Genomic DNA, 13469 nt, shown 5'->3' with positions numbered 1-13469 from the left:
CGCCCGGCTCGTCTCGTCTCGTAATAAAAACAAATAAACCGCAAATTAAAACAAATAAATCCCGGCAAAAGGTGTTACCTTGATTATTTTAGGAGTGTTCACGTGTAGTATAAACAATTATTCACCTCAGCCTATTATTAGATATTGCCCACTATTCAATTCAATAATTGTTAAATATCCCGAGATAGTGCACCAATCAAATTGCGCCATCTTAGGAGGTTAACCCGTTGCATATAGGCCACTAATATATTATATTATGTTACCAATGAGGCTGCAGTAGCCTCCGGAGGGTCCGCCCATCTACGAACCACCGAAGAAGAAACCCGGACGTGGGGCAGCAGTCAGACGCTGGCCGACAGAACAACAACAACAACAACAACATCCTCCTCCTACTCAAACTCGGAGGAAGACTCCGCGGGCAGTATGGCCTTCATCACGGCCAACTGGAACCCCCTCGGGGAGGCCTTCTACAGGTAGGGGCTCACGTGACACCACGGACAGATGAAGACATGATTTATGCGACCGTCACGTGAATCACGTCACATGAGTCAGACGCACCCTGCTGTGTGTGTGTGCGTGTGCGTGTGTGTGTGTGTGTGTGTGTGTGGTCCTCTCTTATTGTGTCGATGGTGATCAAAAAATCTATCTATCTATCTATCTATCTATCTATCTATCTATCTATCTATCTATCTATCTATCTATCTATCTATCTATTGATATATAGACATATATATGTCTATATTTAGAGAGAGAGATTTACATATCTATATAGATCTAGAACTGTATAGATATGTATGTATATATATATATATATATATATATATATATATATATATATATATATATATATATATATATATATATATATATACGGGTCAAAGACAAAACTGGGTTTTCAAGCCTCCAAAAGAGAAAAGTATTCAAGAACGCAAAACTTGTTGTTCTTTCTGGACATCATAGTGTATATTATGTAATTCAAATATTTTCTGAGCAGAAAATAGTAGACAACATACCTTTTTACTCTGATTTCTAGAAAACAAACCTTAAAACGTCATTCAGTGTAATCAAATTTAAAATACAAAAAAATCTTGGCAGGCATAAGAAGATTAAGAGGAGGTGTATGATATATTAAAACACTATATGCAAGGACTGCCTTGCCATTCCAAAATACTAATTAATTGTAATTTGAAATCTTTACACTCTGCAAATATTATTTCAACCAGCAAGTTTTAACAGTTCACCAGGAATAAGTTTTTAGAGCAAGGAGATTTCTGTTTAAAATACAACCAATGACCAATTGATTACTCTGAATGACGTTTTGTCAAAAAGGTGTCATGCAATGCCACTATTAGCACTACTATTGTTACTTATCATTAGACCAAACTAGTCACAATCCTGAGTAAATGATGCAGCAGCAGATATTGCCAAAGAATAAGCATTTTTTATTGAACACTTAAACTTAACAAAGGAACATTTAAAATTAGATGAACATTCAACGCAGAGAAGTGGCTTTCCTGCAAAAGTAATGTGCAAAGTATTTCAGCAGTGCATGAAAGAAAATGTGTAAACATTGCATTTTTAAGTACCTGAACAAACCTAAACCAGTTCAATTATATACTGCATCTATATATATTTATTATTTTTTTCTCTATTTCACAAACAGCAATATAACTACAGGATTGTTCAATTTGTGGAAACTAAATACGATATAAAGTTAGAATGATGTGATTATTGTATATGATTCTTGCATCTAATTAACAGTTTTTACTAATAATTGTCTCCAAGATTAAACAGGAATAATTAACTATGGGATAATATATTAGATAATGTTTTTCATGTCTGTTGTTCGGTTTGAACAAGTCCAATAGGAGAGAGAGCCGAACAGTGCCTATGGGAATGGACAAAGCCAAAGGAACATTTAAAATTAGATGAACATTAGATAAGCATTGTCAGATTATTTTGAAAACTTCTCCCAGTCTCCATGGCTAAGCTTGGACTGCCTCGTTGTAAGGGGTTCTGGCTCAGACACAACAGCCTTGATGTCCTCTTTGAAATAGAAGACTTTGTCTGCCATGTCTGGCCAGACAAATGCATTTTTACCAGGTGCACTCTGGTGCATGCAGTTGACTTCTACCTCCCCTGCAACTACCTGCTCAACTTGCCCAACAAAGGGCTTGCTGTCATACATGACAACAACAAATTTCCCTGTTAGGTCGTCATCCTCAGCATTCTTAAACATCTCAGCTGACTCTCCAAATTGGATGTCCACCGATGGTCCGCATTCACATGCTGTTTCATTCCTACTGCAGAAGCAGGACACTTTCCGATGTTGGATCTTCCCTGGTTCAGTTGATTCAATTTGATGGATTTGGAATGTGCCCTTAACAGATGGCAAGTTGTCTGGCACACTCTCATCATACCGGCTCACATCACTCTCATCACTGACCCAAAAGTACCGGATGTTTGATGCTGTGCTTTGGAGGAGTTGGTAGAGGTCCTCTGGCTTCTGAATGTCGCCTCCCTTCTTTACATGCTCATCTGCGAGCCTCTTGACAGCACCCCCAACGCCATCTGGTGCCCCTTTACCATGAGATGCCTCTGAGAAGTTCCATGTCATTTTCTTGAACCCGAGCATAAATGGAATGGTGCTCATCAAATAAAAATTCCGTTTATTTCTGTATTGAGTCACTGGACCATCGCTCATGCAGTGCAGTGTGGTGATTAAGGGATTCTCCTTCTTCAGGTCATCCAGAACTGGCTTGAGATGAGCCCAGACTGCACGCTCATCGTGGCGTAAGGAATCCGATATGGTAGCATACGACTGATGGCTGCCAGAAGTATACACAACGATGGTGTGAATCGTGGCTTGCTTCCGGCTGGACCCAAATTGAAATGCCTGGATTTCCGTGGCCAACTTGCATGCATAATTTTCTGAAAAGTCCATGTGGACAACAACCTCCTCCTCAGACAGTCTCCTTTAGGTGTCTACACTTTTCGGTTTGATGGATCCAGTTATACTGGTGTCTTGCTAGGTTGTCAAGCTTGCTGTTAAAGACTTTGACAAGATCACTCCAAGTCCCAGATTTCCTCTTTTTGGCAAATTTAGTTGAAATCTTACCCCGATCATTTGTTTTCTCCCTCTCCCACTGTTCCCATACAATTTCCTGAGGTTCTTCTGGCAGCTGAACTTCAAGCTCCTCGTAGCAGCACTTGGGGCACAGGCGGTACATGCATTTTTTTTCTTTGGGATCACACACTATAGCTGCTAGAAGTTGAGAGATGCTTGAGGTTTTGAGCAATCCCTTTTGCCTGAGTCTTTCCACCAGGAGGCCCATGTTCTCGTGGTGTATGCAAGCGCATGTGTTCCGATCACTTGCTTTCGGCTCGGTTATATGGAACGGTCTGAGGCGTAAGAACTGCCTGTAGGATATGGAGTCCTCTTTGGCCACCTCTGTGTTGTAGACACCATGGAGTTCCTTCAGTGTTCTGCAGAGAATGCGTCTCTGAAGTTTGACCTTGTTTCTCGTGATGGTATCCTTCTTACCTGCGAGCTGTCTGCTGTTCTCGTCTCTGCTTAGAAAAGCAGAGACCTTCTCTCGCCGAGTAACCTTTTTTTTCAGATTCACTTTCTTCATATTCTTCTTTTTTGGTTGGAGCTTTTTCTTCTCCCTTTGCAAACCCTTCCTTAGGTTTTCACCCCTTCTTTGTGCTTGAGCCAATTGTTTTTTAAGTTGGAAAAGTTCTCTCTTCAGTGCAACATTTTTGTTTTTGAGTCTTTGTGTTTTCCTTTCTTGTTTTGGGGTGGAGGAGGCCAGTGGCTCACTGGCTCGTGCACACCCAGTCGGTGGAATGACTGCTGGTGGAGACTGAGTCGGTGGAATGACTGCTGGTGGAGACTGAGAGCGTGGAATGACTGCTGGTGGAGAATCAGACCATGGAATGGGCACTGCTGGATGGGGTCTTGCAAGCATTTCTTCAGAAGGCTCCTCAGAGGACTCCGGTGTAATATCCAGGACTGCCCTCAGACGTTTTTCTGCAGCCCTGTGCTGTTTTTGAGTTTCCCGCCACTGTTCTCTCTTCTTCTTCACTTCAGCAGCTGATAAACTCCTAATTGGAGGATGATCAGGATTTGCACCGAGGTTGGCTTGCTTTCTTCTCTGATAGCTGGAATGCAGATTTGATGCAATTACTGATGTGAACACATTATAACAACATTCTTAATTCACATAATTTAATTTATAATCGAGTTAATATTGAAATCCTAAATACCTTTCTCTTCTCCTTGCTAGTAGCTGTGCACGTGCTATTGGATTTTTGTTAATTTTCTCTCTGTGCTTTGCGACTGCTGATTTGTTGGAAGGCATCTAGAAAATCAATAAAACATTTTATTATTAATAACTTTAAATACATTGTTTACAAAAATGTAAATTAAAGATACTATAAGGTTAATATTTGTCATTAACTTAATAAATATGTATAACAATAATAACAATAATAATTAAAGCTGCAAGCAGCATTTTACATTGTGCTTGCACAATGCTGAGTAAAATGCCACCACATTATATATGAAAAAAAACGAAAATAAAAAAAATATTTTTTTATATATATGTTTTTTATATATATATTCCATATTTTTCATAGGCAGTGATCGGCAGATCATGATTTTGGTGATTGGTAATCAGTGATCGGGCCCAGAAATGCTGATCGGGTCTTCGGGTATTACTACATTAGTATTACTCATTATATGAATCCTAATTATTACACTGAATGACATCCATTACACTGAATGACATTTTAATAAGTAAACATGTTTTACAGGCAAACAGTTAGCCACCTATATCAAAAAATGACCTTGACCTACAAAGTTTATAACAGTTATTTACTAAATACACTTGTTTAGAGGAATATCTAACAATAAAAGTGTTTGCTGGCATTACACTGAATGACATGTGGATTTCTATATCAAGTTACCACAACATGAAAAGATGAAATATCAAATATTTAAATGGAGTAAACTTACCTTGCTGTGTCACCTCAGGGGTCTCCAGGGGTCCTCTTGATGATGTCACAGATTGTCACATGACATCAGTTTCTGACCTAGCTTCTTGATCTCATTACACTGAATGACCTCTAATGAACTGACTATTTGGGACAAAAGTCCCCTAACGATTTCAATATCAAAACATAACAATAACTCAATGTCCTTTTATATCTCAATCTTATCTCTCATAAAAATGTGCCAAGAAAGTTTAAATATAATTTTGTTTGGTATTTTATATATTATTTAAAGATGTATTAGTCAAATTGAAGTCCGGACCATTACACTGAATGACAATTTTGCACTTCATGACATTATTTAATATATATATTTACAATTTATTTTCATTAAATCTCTCTGAAATAATAAAGTAGATTCACTTTACATACAATTTATGTATTTAATTCTCTTTTATATTAATTTAATGTATCCGGATCCCAAAAAAGGCTTGTCACGTCTTTGACCCCTATATATATATATATATATATATATATATATATATATATATATATATATATATATATATATATATATATATATATATAGATCAATAGATAATATAGATCAATCTATATCACTATAAATATATATAGACATATCTAGAACTATAGATCTAAATATCCATATATATATATATATATATATATGTCCTGTGTCGATAGTGTATATATAATGTATGTTATATATATATTGTATATGTACTATATGTCCTGGGTTAGTGTCCAGTGTATATAATGTGTATAATGTATGTTGTCTATATCAGGAAGGTGGAGCTGTACGAGATGTCCTGGGTCTATAGTGTATAATGTATATAATGTCTGTTGTCTATAACAGGAAGGTGGAGCTGTACGAGATGTCCTGGGTCTATAGTGTATATATAGTGTATAATGTATATAATGTCTGTTGTCTATTGCCCTGTTTACACCTACCCGATAGTGGGCCCCGATGGTGCCCGATGGCTAAATCAGCAGCTATCGTTATAACATCGGCAAATAGCGTGGTTGCATCGGGAAACACCGTTACTCTTCCCGGGAACATCGTTAGACAACGGGAAGAAACGGGAAGAAATGCTCAATGATCGGGCAACAACGGCAAAGAACGAACATGTTTGTTAATTTTGGGTCTATCGGGGTAGAATCGGTTACCAGGTGTTGCTATGGGCTAATCGGCTATAATCGGGAATAGAACGGGAGTATAACCTAAGACATCGCAAATCGTTCGGGAATTTTCCTGGGCACATCGGCTATATTCGTTAATCTTCCGCGCTTTATCGTGTTTTATCTTCTTTATATCGGCAACCTCAACACACGAAAGACCCTCGAGAACCCTAGACAAATAACGATTGTGAATGACCAGATTGTGTTAAGGAAGAACCTCAATCTGCCACTTGGGTATAAATAGGGGGTGATGGATGGATGTCCTACTTTTATAATTACAGGGTACTTCGCCCATTTAGAACCGGCGTTCTATTATTATAAAATCGCTATAGTAATATAAATAAATATATAAATAAATATCAGTCTAAACCAGGCTCCCCTTTGCCTTCTCCCGAAATGACGCGAAATGACGTCAAATGCCAAACACGTCAAATGACGCGTTTGGCGTCATTCGAAATTACGTCAAATGACGCCAAACGTACTTCGGGTGTCTTCCCTGGCATAAATCGTTATGTTATCGTTATAACATCGGGTATGTGTAAATGCTACCCCGATAAATTGACCCGATCATACATTTTTAGCCCGATGTCACCCGAATCACCCCGACTTCCACATCGGTGGTCCATCGGCCATTAGCGGGATGGTGTAAACGGGGCATATAACAGGAAGGTGGAGCTGTACCAGATGTCCTGGGTCTATAGTGTATATATAGTGTATAATGTATATAATGCCTGTTGTCTATAACAGGAAGGTGGAGCTGTACGAGATGTCCTGGGTCTATAGTGTATATATAGTGTATAATGTATATAATGTCTGTTGTCTATAACAGGAAGGTGGAGCTGTACGAGATGTCCTGGGTTCTGCGGGACGGACTGAGAGACTCTCTGGTCGCTGCTGCTCCATACGGAGGACCCATAGGTTAGTCTGACCTATAGGCTACTCTGAACCTAACCTATAGGTTAGTCTGACCTCTGACCTATAGGTTAGTCTGACCTCTGACCTATAGGTCGGTCTGACCTTTAACCTATGGGTTAGTCTGACCTCTGACCCTAACCTATAGGTTAGTCTGACCTCTGACCTATAGGTTACTCTGAACTCTGACCCTAACCTATAGGTTAGTCTGACCTCTGACCCTAACAAGGACTGAATAGTCACAATCGCGTTTCTCGTAGTGTTTTCAGTCACAATACTGGATTTTTTAACTTCGATACTATACCTGGAAAAATATCGATATTCTATAACATTTTCACCATCAGGGGATAGTCTTTTTCAGAAAAGAACGTACCCAAAGTAAATAGAGTATATCTCCACAACTGCAAGGGCTATAATATGTCATCTTTGTGCCAATAGAAAAATAGTTGTACAAGTGAAATATTCAATGTGGATAATACTTGGTTAAAGTGGACACAGCTGGAACAGAGCATAAGTTGAAGATTACATTTCCACCTGAAATAATTATCAGTTGGTCATTATCAGTTGGTAGCACTCTCTTCGGGAAACCAGAAGTCATCTCAACTTGCCCAAATATTACTTTTAGTTGCCCCGGGCAAGCGGGCAACCGTTAGTGTCAAACCTCTGACCTATAGGTTAGTCTGACCTCTGACCTATAGGTTAGTCTGACCTCTGACCTACAGGTTAGTCTGACCTCTGACCTATAAGTCACTCTGACCCCTGAATAGAAAGAAGGTTAGTTAAGCCAAGGGACTAGGTTTGAGATGGTTAAGTCTCTCTCTCTCTCTCTCTCTCTCTCTCTCTCTCTCTCTCTCTCTCTCTCTCTCTCTCTCTCTCTCTCTCTCTCTCTCTCTCTCTCTCTCTCTCTCTCTCTCTCTCTCTCTCTCTCTCTCTCTCTCTCTCTCTCTCTCTCTCTCTCTCTCTCTCAGCGGTGATGAAGGAGTCCCAGTGTCTCTCTCCCAGTGTTCGTCCTCAGCTGGATATCTACACAGCATCAGGTGTTACCATGGCAACCTTCCCGGTAAGCACACACATACATACATACACACGCCCCCCCCCCCCCCATGCAGCCATACTCACCCCCCCCCCCCCCCCAGTGGAAGAGCGGCCCAGTGGTGCAGCTGGGCTGGTCGGTCAGCGAGGAGCTGCTCTGTGTGCAGCAGGACGGGACGGTGCTGATCTACGATCTGACGGGGGCCTTCCTGAGGCACTTCAGCATGGGACAGGTATTGACACACACACACACACACACACACACACACACACACACACACACACACACACACACACACACACACACACACACACACACACACACACACACACACAGAGACGGACACACAAACACACAGACAGACACACACACACACACACACAGACACACACACACGGGGCCTTCCAGTGGCACTTCAGCATGGGACAGGTACTGACACACACACACAGACACACACACAGACACACACACACACAGACACACACAGACACACACACACACACACACAGAGACGGACACACACACACACACACACACACAGACAGACACACACACACACAGACACACACACACAGACACACACACACACACACAGACACACACACACAGACACACAAGCACACACACACAGACACACAGACACACACACACACGCACACGCACACACAGACACAGAGAAATACAGAGACACACTTACAGAGACAAACATACATACACACAGAGTCAGTCTTAGTACATGTCATGTGATATTTAAGTGGTTTTAAAGACTGCCTGCCTGTCTGTCTGCCTGTCTGTCTGCCTGCCTGTCTGCCTGTCTGTCTGTCTGTCTGTCTGTCTGTCTGTCTGTCTGTCTGTCTGTCTGTCTGTCCTTCCAGGAGGTCGTCCAGTCTCACGTCTCGGAGGCTAAAATCTTCCACTCACCGTACGGGACGGGCGTTGCCATAGTGACCGGCTCCTCCCGCTTCACCTTGGCAACCAACATCGATGACCTCAAGCTGAGGAGACTGCCTGAGGTCCCAGGTACTGGGGGGTGAGAGGGTGAGAGGTGAGAGGGTGAGGGGTGAGGGGGTGAGGAGACTGCCTGAGGTCCCAGGTACTGGGGGGTGAGAGGGTGAGAGGTGAGAGGGTGAGGGGTGAGGGGGTGAGGAGACTGCCTGAGGTCCCAGGTACTGGGGGGTGAGAGGGTGAGGAGGTGAGAGGGTGAGGAGACTGCCTGAGGTCCCAGGTACTGGGGGGGTGAAGGGGTGAGAGGGTGAGGAGGTGAGAGGGTGAGGAGGTGAGAGGTTGAGGAGGCCAGAGGGTGAGGAGGTGAGAGGGTGAGGAGGTGAGAGGGTGAGGAGGTGAGGGGTGAGGAGGCCAGAGGGTGAGGAGATGAGGGGTGAGGAGGTGAGGAGGTGAGGAGGTGAGAGGGTGAGGAGGTGAGAGGGTGAGGAGGTGAGAGGGTGAGGGGTGAGGAGGTGAGAGGGTGAGGAGGTGAGAGGGTGAGGAGGTGAGAGGGTGAGGAGGTGAGAGGGTGAGGAGGTTGAGGGGTGAGAGGGTGAGAGGGTGAGGAGGTGAGAGGGTGAGGAGGTGAGAGGGTGAGAGGGTGAGGAGGTGAGAGGGTGAGGAGGCCAGAGGGTGAGGAGGTGAGAGGGTGAGGAGGTGAGGGGGTGAGGAGGTGAGAGGGTGAGGAGGTGAGAGGGTGAGGAGGTGAGAGGGTGAGGGGTGAGGAGGTGAGAGGGTGAGGAGGTGAGAGGGTGAGGAGGTGAGGGGTGAGGAGGTGAGAGGGTGAGGAGGTGAGAGGGTGAGGGGTGAGGAGGTGAGAGGGTGAGGAGGTGAGAGGGTGAGGAGGTTAGGGGTGAGGAGGTGAGGAGGTGAGAGGGTGAGGGGTGAGGAGGTGAGGAGGTGAGAGGGTGAGGAGGTGAGAGGGTGAGGAGGTGAGGAGGTGAGAGGGTGAGGGGTGAGGAGGTGAGAGGGTGAGGAGGTGAGAGGGTGAGAGGGTGAGGAGGTGAGAGGGTGAGAGGGTGAGGAGGTGAGAGGATGAGTGGTGAGGGGGTGAGGAGGCCAGAGGGTGAGGGGTGAGGAGGTGAGAGGGTGAGGAGGTGAGAGGGTGAGAGGGTGAGGAGGTGAGAGGGTGAGGAGGTGAGAGGGTGAGGAGGTTAGGGGTGAGGAGGTGAGGAGGTGAGAGGGTGAGGGGTGAGGAGGTGAGAGGGTGAGGAGGTGAGAGGGTGAGAGGGTGAGAGGGTGAGAGGGTGAGGAGGTGAGAGGGTGAGAGGGTGAGGAGGTGAGAGGGTGAGCAGTGTGTCTCTCAGGTCTGCAGGGTGCTCCGTCCTGCTGGGCGGTCCTGAATCAGGACAGACAGACCAAAGTCCTGCTGGCCAACGGCCCGGAGCTCTACCTGCTGGACAACACCTGCTGCACCTCCGTGGTACGTACACATTATACACACTATACACATTATACGCATACTATACACATACTACACAACACCTGCTGTACCTCCGTGGTACGTACACATTATATACCTTCGATACTATATGTATTCTATGTATACATTATATAGGGACAGTGTTATAGTGTACCTGTGTCCCAGGTCCTGCCAGGTGGGTCCCTCAGGACAGTGTTATAGTGTACCTGTGTCCCAGGTGGGTCCCTCAGGACAGTGTTATAGTGTACCTGTGTCCCAGGTGTGTCCCTCAGGACAGTGTTATAGTGTACCTGTGTCCCAGGTCCTGCCAGGTGGGTCCCCTCTGGACGGTGTGTTCGTCCACATCGCCGTCTCCTTCAGCTATAAGTACCTCGCCCTGTTCACCGACACGGGACACCTGTGGACGGGACTCGCCAACCTGCAGGTAAGACCCGCCCACAGCCAGGTTAGACCCCACCCACCTGCAGGTAAGACCACGCCCACAGCCAGGTTAAACCACACCCACCTGCAGGTAAGACCACGCCCACAGCCAGGTTAAACCACACCCACCTGCAGGTAAGAACACGCCCACAGCCAGGTTAGACCCCACCCACCTGCAGGTAAGACCACGCCCACAACCAGGTTAAACCACACCCACCTGCAGGTAAGACCACGCCCACATCCAGGTTAAACCACACCCACCTGCAGATAAGACCACGCCCACAGCCAGGTTAAACCACACCCACCTGCAGGTAAGACCACGCCCACAGCCAGGTTAAACCACACCCACCTGCAGGTAAGAACACGCCCACAGCCAGGTTAGACCCCACCCACCTGCAGGTAAGACCATGCCCACAGCCAGGTTAAATCACACCCACCTGCAGGTAAGACCACGCCCACAGCCAGGTTAAACCACACCCACCTGCAGGTAAGACCACGCCCACAGCCAGGTTAAACCACACCCACCTGCAGGTTAGCCCCTCATGCTCACACCCACGTTTGAATGTTTATTATGGTCTGTTCATAGTAGCAATGTTTATTATGGTCTGTTTATAATAGGAGTGTTTATTATGGTCTGTTTATAGTCACAGTGTTTATTATGGTCTGTTTATAATAGCACTGTTTATAATGGTCTGTTCATAGTAGTAGTGTTTACTATGGTCTGTTTATAGTCAAAGTGTCTATTATGGTCTGTTTATAGTCAGTGTTTACTATGGTCTGTTTATAGTCACAGTGTTTATTATGGTCTGTTTATAGTCACAGTGTTTATTATGGTCTGTGTTGTCAGGATAAACTGAGTGAGGTGGACACCAAAATCAGAAGCCCTCCTAAACAGATGGTCTGGTATGTTGTTACCTGTCGACCTGTCTGTCTCCCTACCTGTCTGTCAGTCCACCTACCTGTCTGTCTCCCTACCTGTCTGTCACTCTACCTACCTGTCTGTCTCCCTACCTGTCTGTCTGTCTACCTACTAGGGCTGTAACGATACACAAATTCACGATTCGGTTTGTATCATGATTTTTGACCCACGGTTCGATACATCCCACGATTCTTTTAAATTTAAAAAGCATTTTATTTAAACAACACTTAAATACCAATTATCTTAATGTAACATTTAATAACAAATAATTTGGAACACTGAACAGATTTGAACTGAAAGAATACTATTAAAGTATAGCTAAATTAATAAAGAAATAACCAAAGATTGCAGTTGGAGGATGCTTTTTGCTGGTAGGCATAATAGGGCCCCTTTAACTGTTTGGTTGGTTTATTCAAATATCCTTATTAGCGCTTCTTATTAGGCTATGTAGCTTAAATAATGACATAATCAGGCCGTATAGAATGCAACATGTTTAATAGCCTAACTTTCAACAGATGAGGAAAAACATGAACGTCGCAATAACGAGGCATAGTGTTACGAGTAGCATATGTGTGTGCGGGAGAATGGCAGTGTGCGTATGCGTGTGTGAGTGACGTCAGCGAGTGAGTGGACGAGCGAGGAGAGCGAGCGGTAGCGCGTGTGTCTAGTGAAGAAGCGAACGAGTCCGGTAGAATAAAGTACCCATCCTGTCAATAATCGGTGGCCGCTTCATTCCGACCTATAAGCAGACAAACTGCCGGTCAAATCACACAAAACAATAGAGACAGGATCACACAGGCAATTTTTTTCGTGCTTGGCCCACTCTGGATAAATGTCGTTCATATCGCATATGAGGACTTCGGTTGAATCCCATTACTTGTCTCGCTTCAAAATCTCAGCCCTAACCCTCGCTGTTGCGCGTTCACGCGCCGTGGAGCCATGTCCCAATACAGTTTAAAGGTAGCTTAAGGGGTAAGGGGGAGGGCTAACATCCCCTCAAAATTGAGATTTTCGATGGGCACCCTCAAAGCGCTTCAGTTCTGACTTGCTCCCACAATACCTTGCGAGAAAACGGAAAATCAAGAAATATCCTAGACAAGATGGAGGGCGAAAAGAGGCGACAGGATTGGAAAAACGACGGCTGTGGAGAAATGCAATCCTCCGTAGCCACGGAGAGCTGTGATCACAGAGAGGGCATCTCGTCACATATTTACGGCATCGATAGGAGGGGGCGCTGTCAGCAGACTATTATTTAGACAAATTATTAGCAAATTTCAATCGGACAATTTGACCGAAGAGTTAGAAAGGGCATATCGCGCTTCTGCCTTCTCACAGCGCGAGACAGGTTCGTGGCTTTGAGTATCGCGATTTTCGGTTTGGTACGCGTATCGTTACGGCCCTACTACCTACCTGTCTGTCGGTGTGCCTACCTGTCTGTCTGTCTCCCTACCTGTCTCCCTACCTGTCTGTCTGTCTCCCTACCTGTCTGTCTCCCTGTCTGTCTCCCTACCTGTCTGTCTGTCTCCCTGTCTGTCTGTCTCCCTGTTTCCCTACCTGTCTGTCGGTGTGCCTAGCTGCCTGTC

General features: G+C 44.6%; 1 protein-coding gene across 2 annotated transcripts in view; it reads left to right on the top strand.

Annotated features, from left to right (window-relative positions):
- The first annotated feature begins 298 nt into the window (after window positions 1-298).
- LOC115542068 (VPS16 core subunit of CORVET and HOPS complexes) overlaps window positions 299-13469 on the top strand; it is a 24446-nt gene continuing 11275 nt past the window's right edge. For both annotated transcript variants that reach the window (XM_030354160.1, XM_030354159.1), the window contains exons 1-8: window positions 299-473; window positions 7025-7113; window positions 8076-8167; window positions 8244-8372; window positions 9016-9160; window positions 10432-10547; window positions 10849-10971; window positions 11815-11870. In XM_030354160.1, the coding sequence (XP_030210020.1) occupies window positions 424-473; window positions 7025-7113; window positions 8076-8167; window positions 8244-8372; window positions 9016-9160; window positions 10432-10547; window positions 10849-10971; window positions 11815-11870 (800 nt within the window). In that variant the 5' untranslated portion in view covers window positions 299-423. The remainder of the gene's footprint in view (window positions 474-7024; window positions 7114-8075; window positions 8168-8243; window positions 8373-9015; window positions 9161-10431; window positions 10548-10848; window positions 10972-11814; window positions 11871-13469) is intronic.

The sequence above is a fragment of the Gadus morhua genome, chromosome 4 (assembly GCF_902167405.1).
Source record: "Gadus morhua chromosome 4, gadMor3.0, whole genome shotgun sequence".
Taxonomy (NCBI): Eukaryota; Metazoa; Chordata; class Actinopteri; order Gadiformes; family Gadidae; genus Gadus; species Gadus morhua.
The sequence above is the reverse complement of the archived record's forward strand: the minus strand, read 5'-3'. Positions and strand labels throughout refer to the sequence as shown.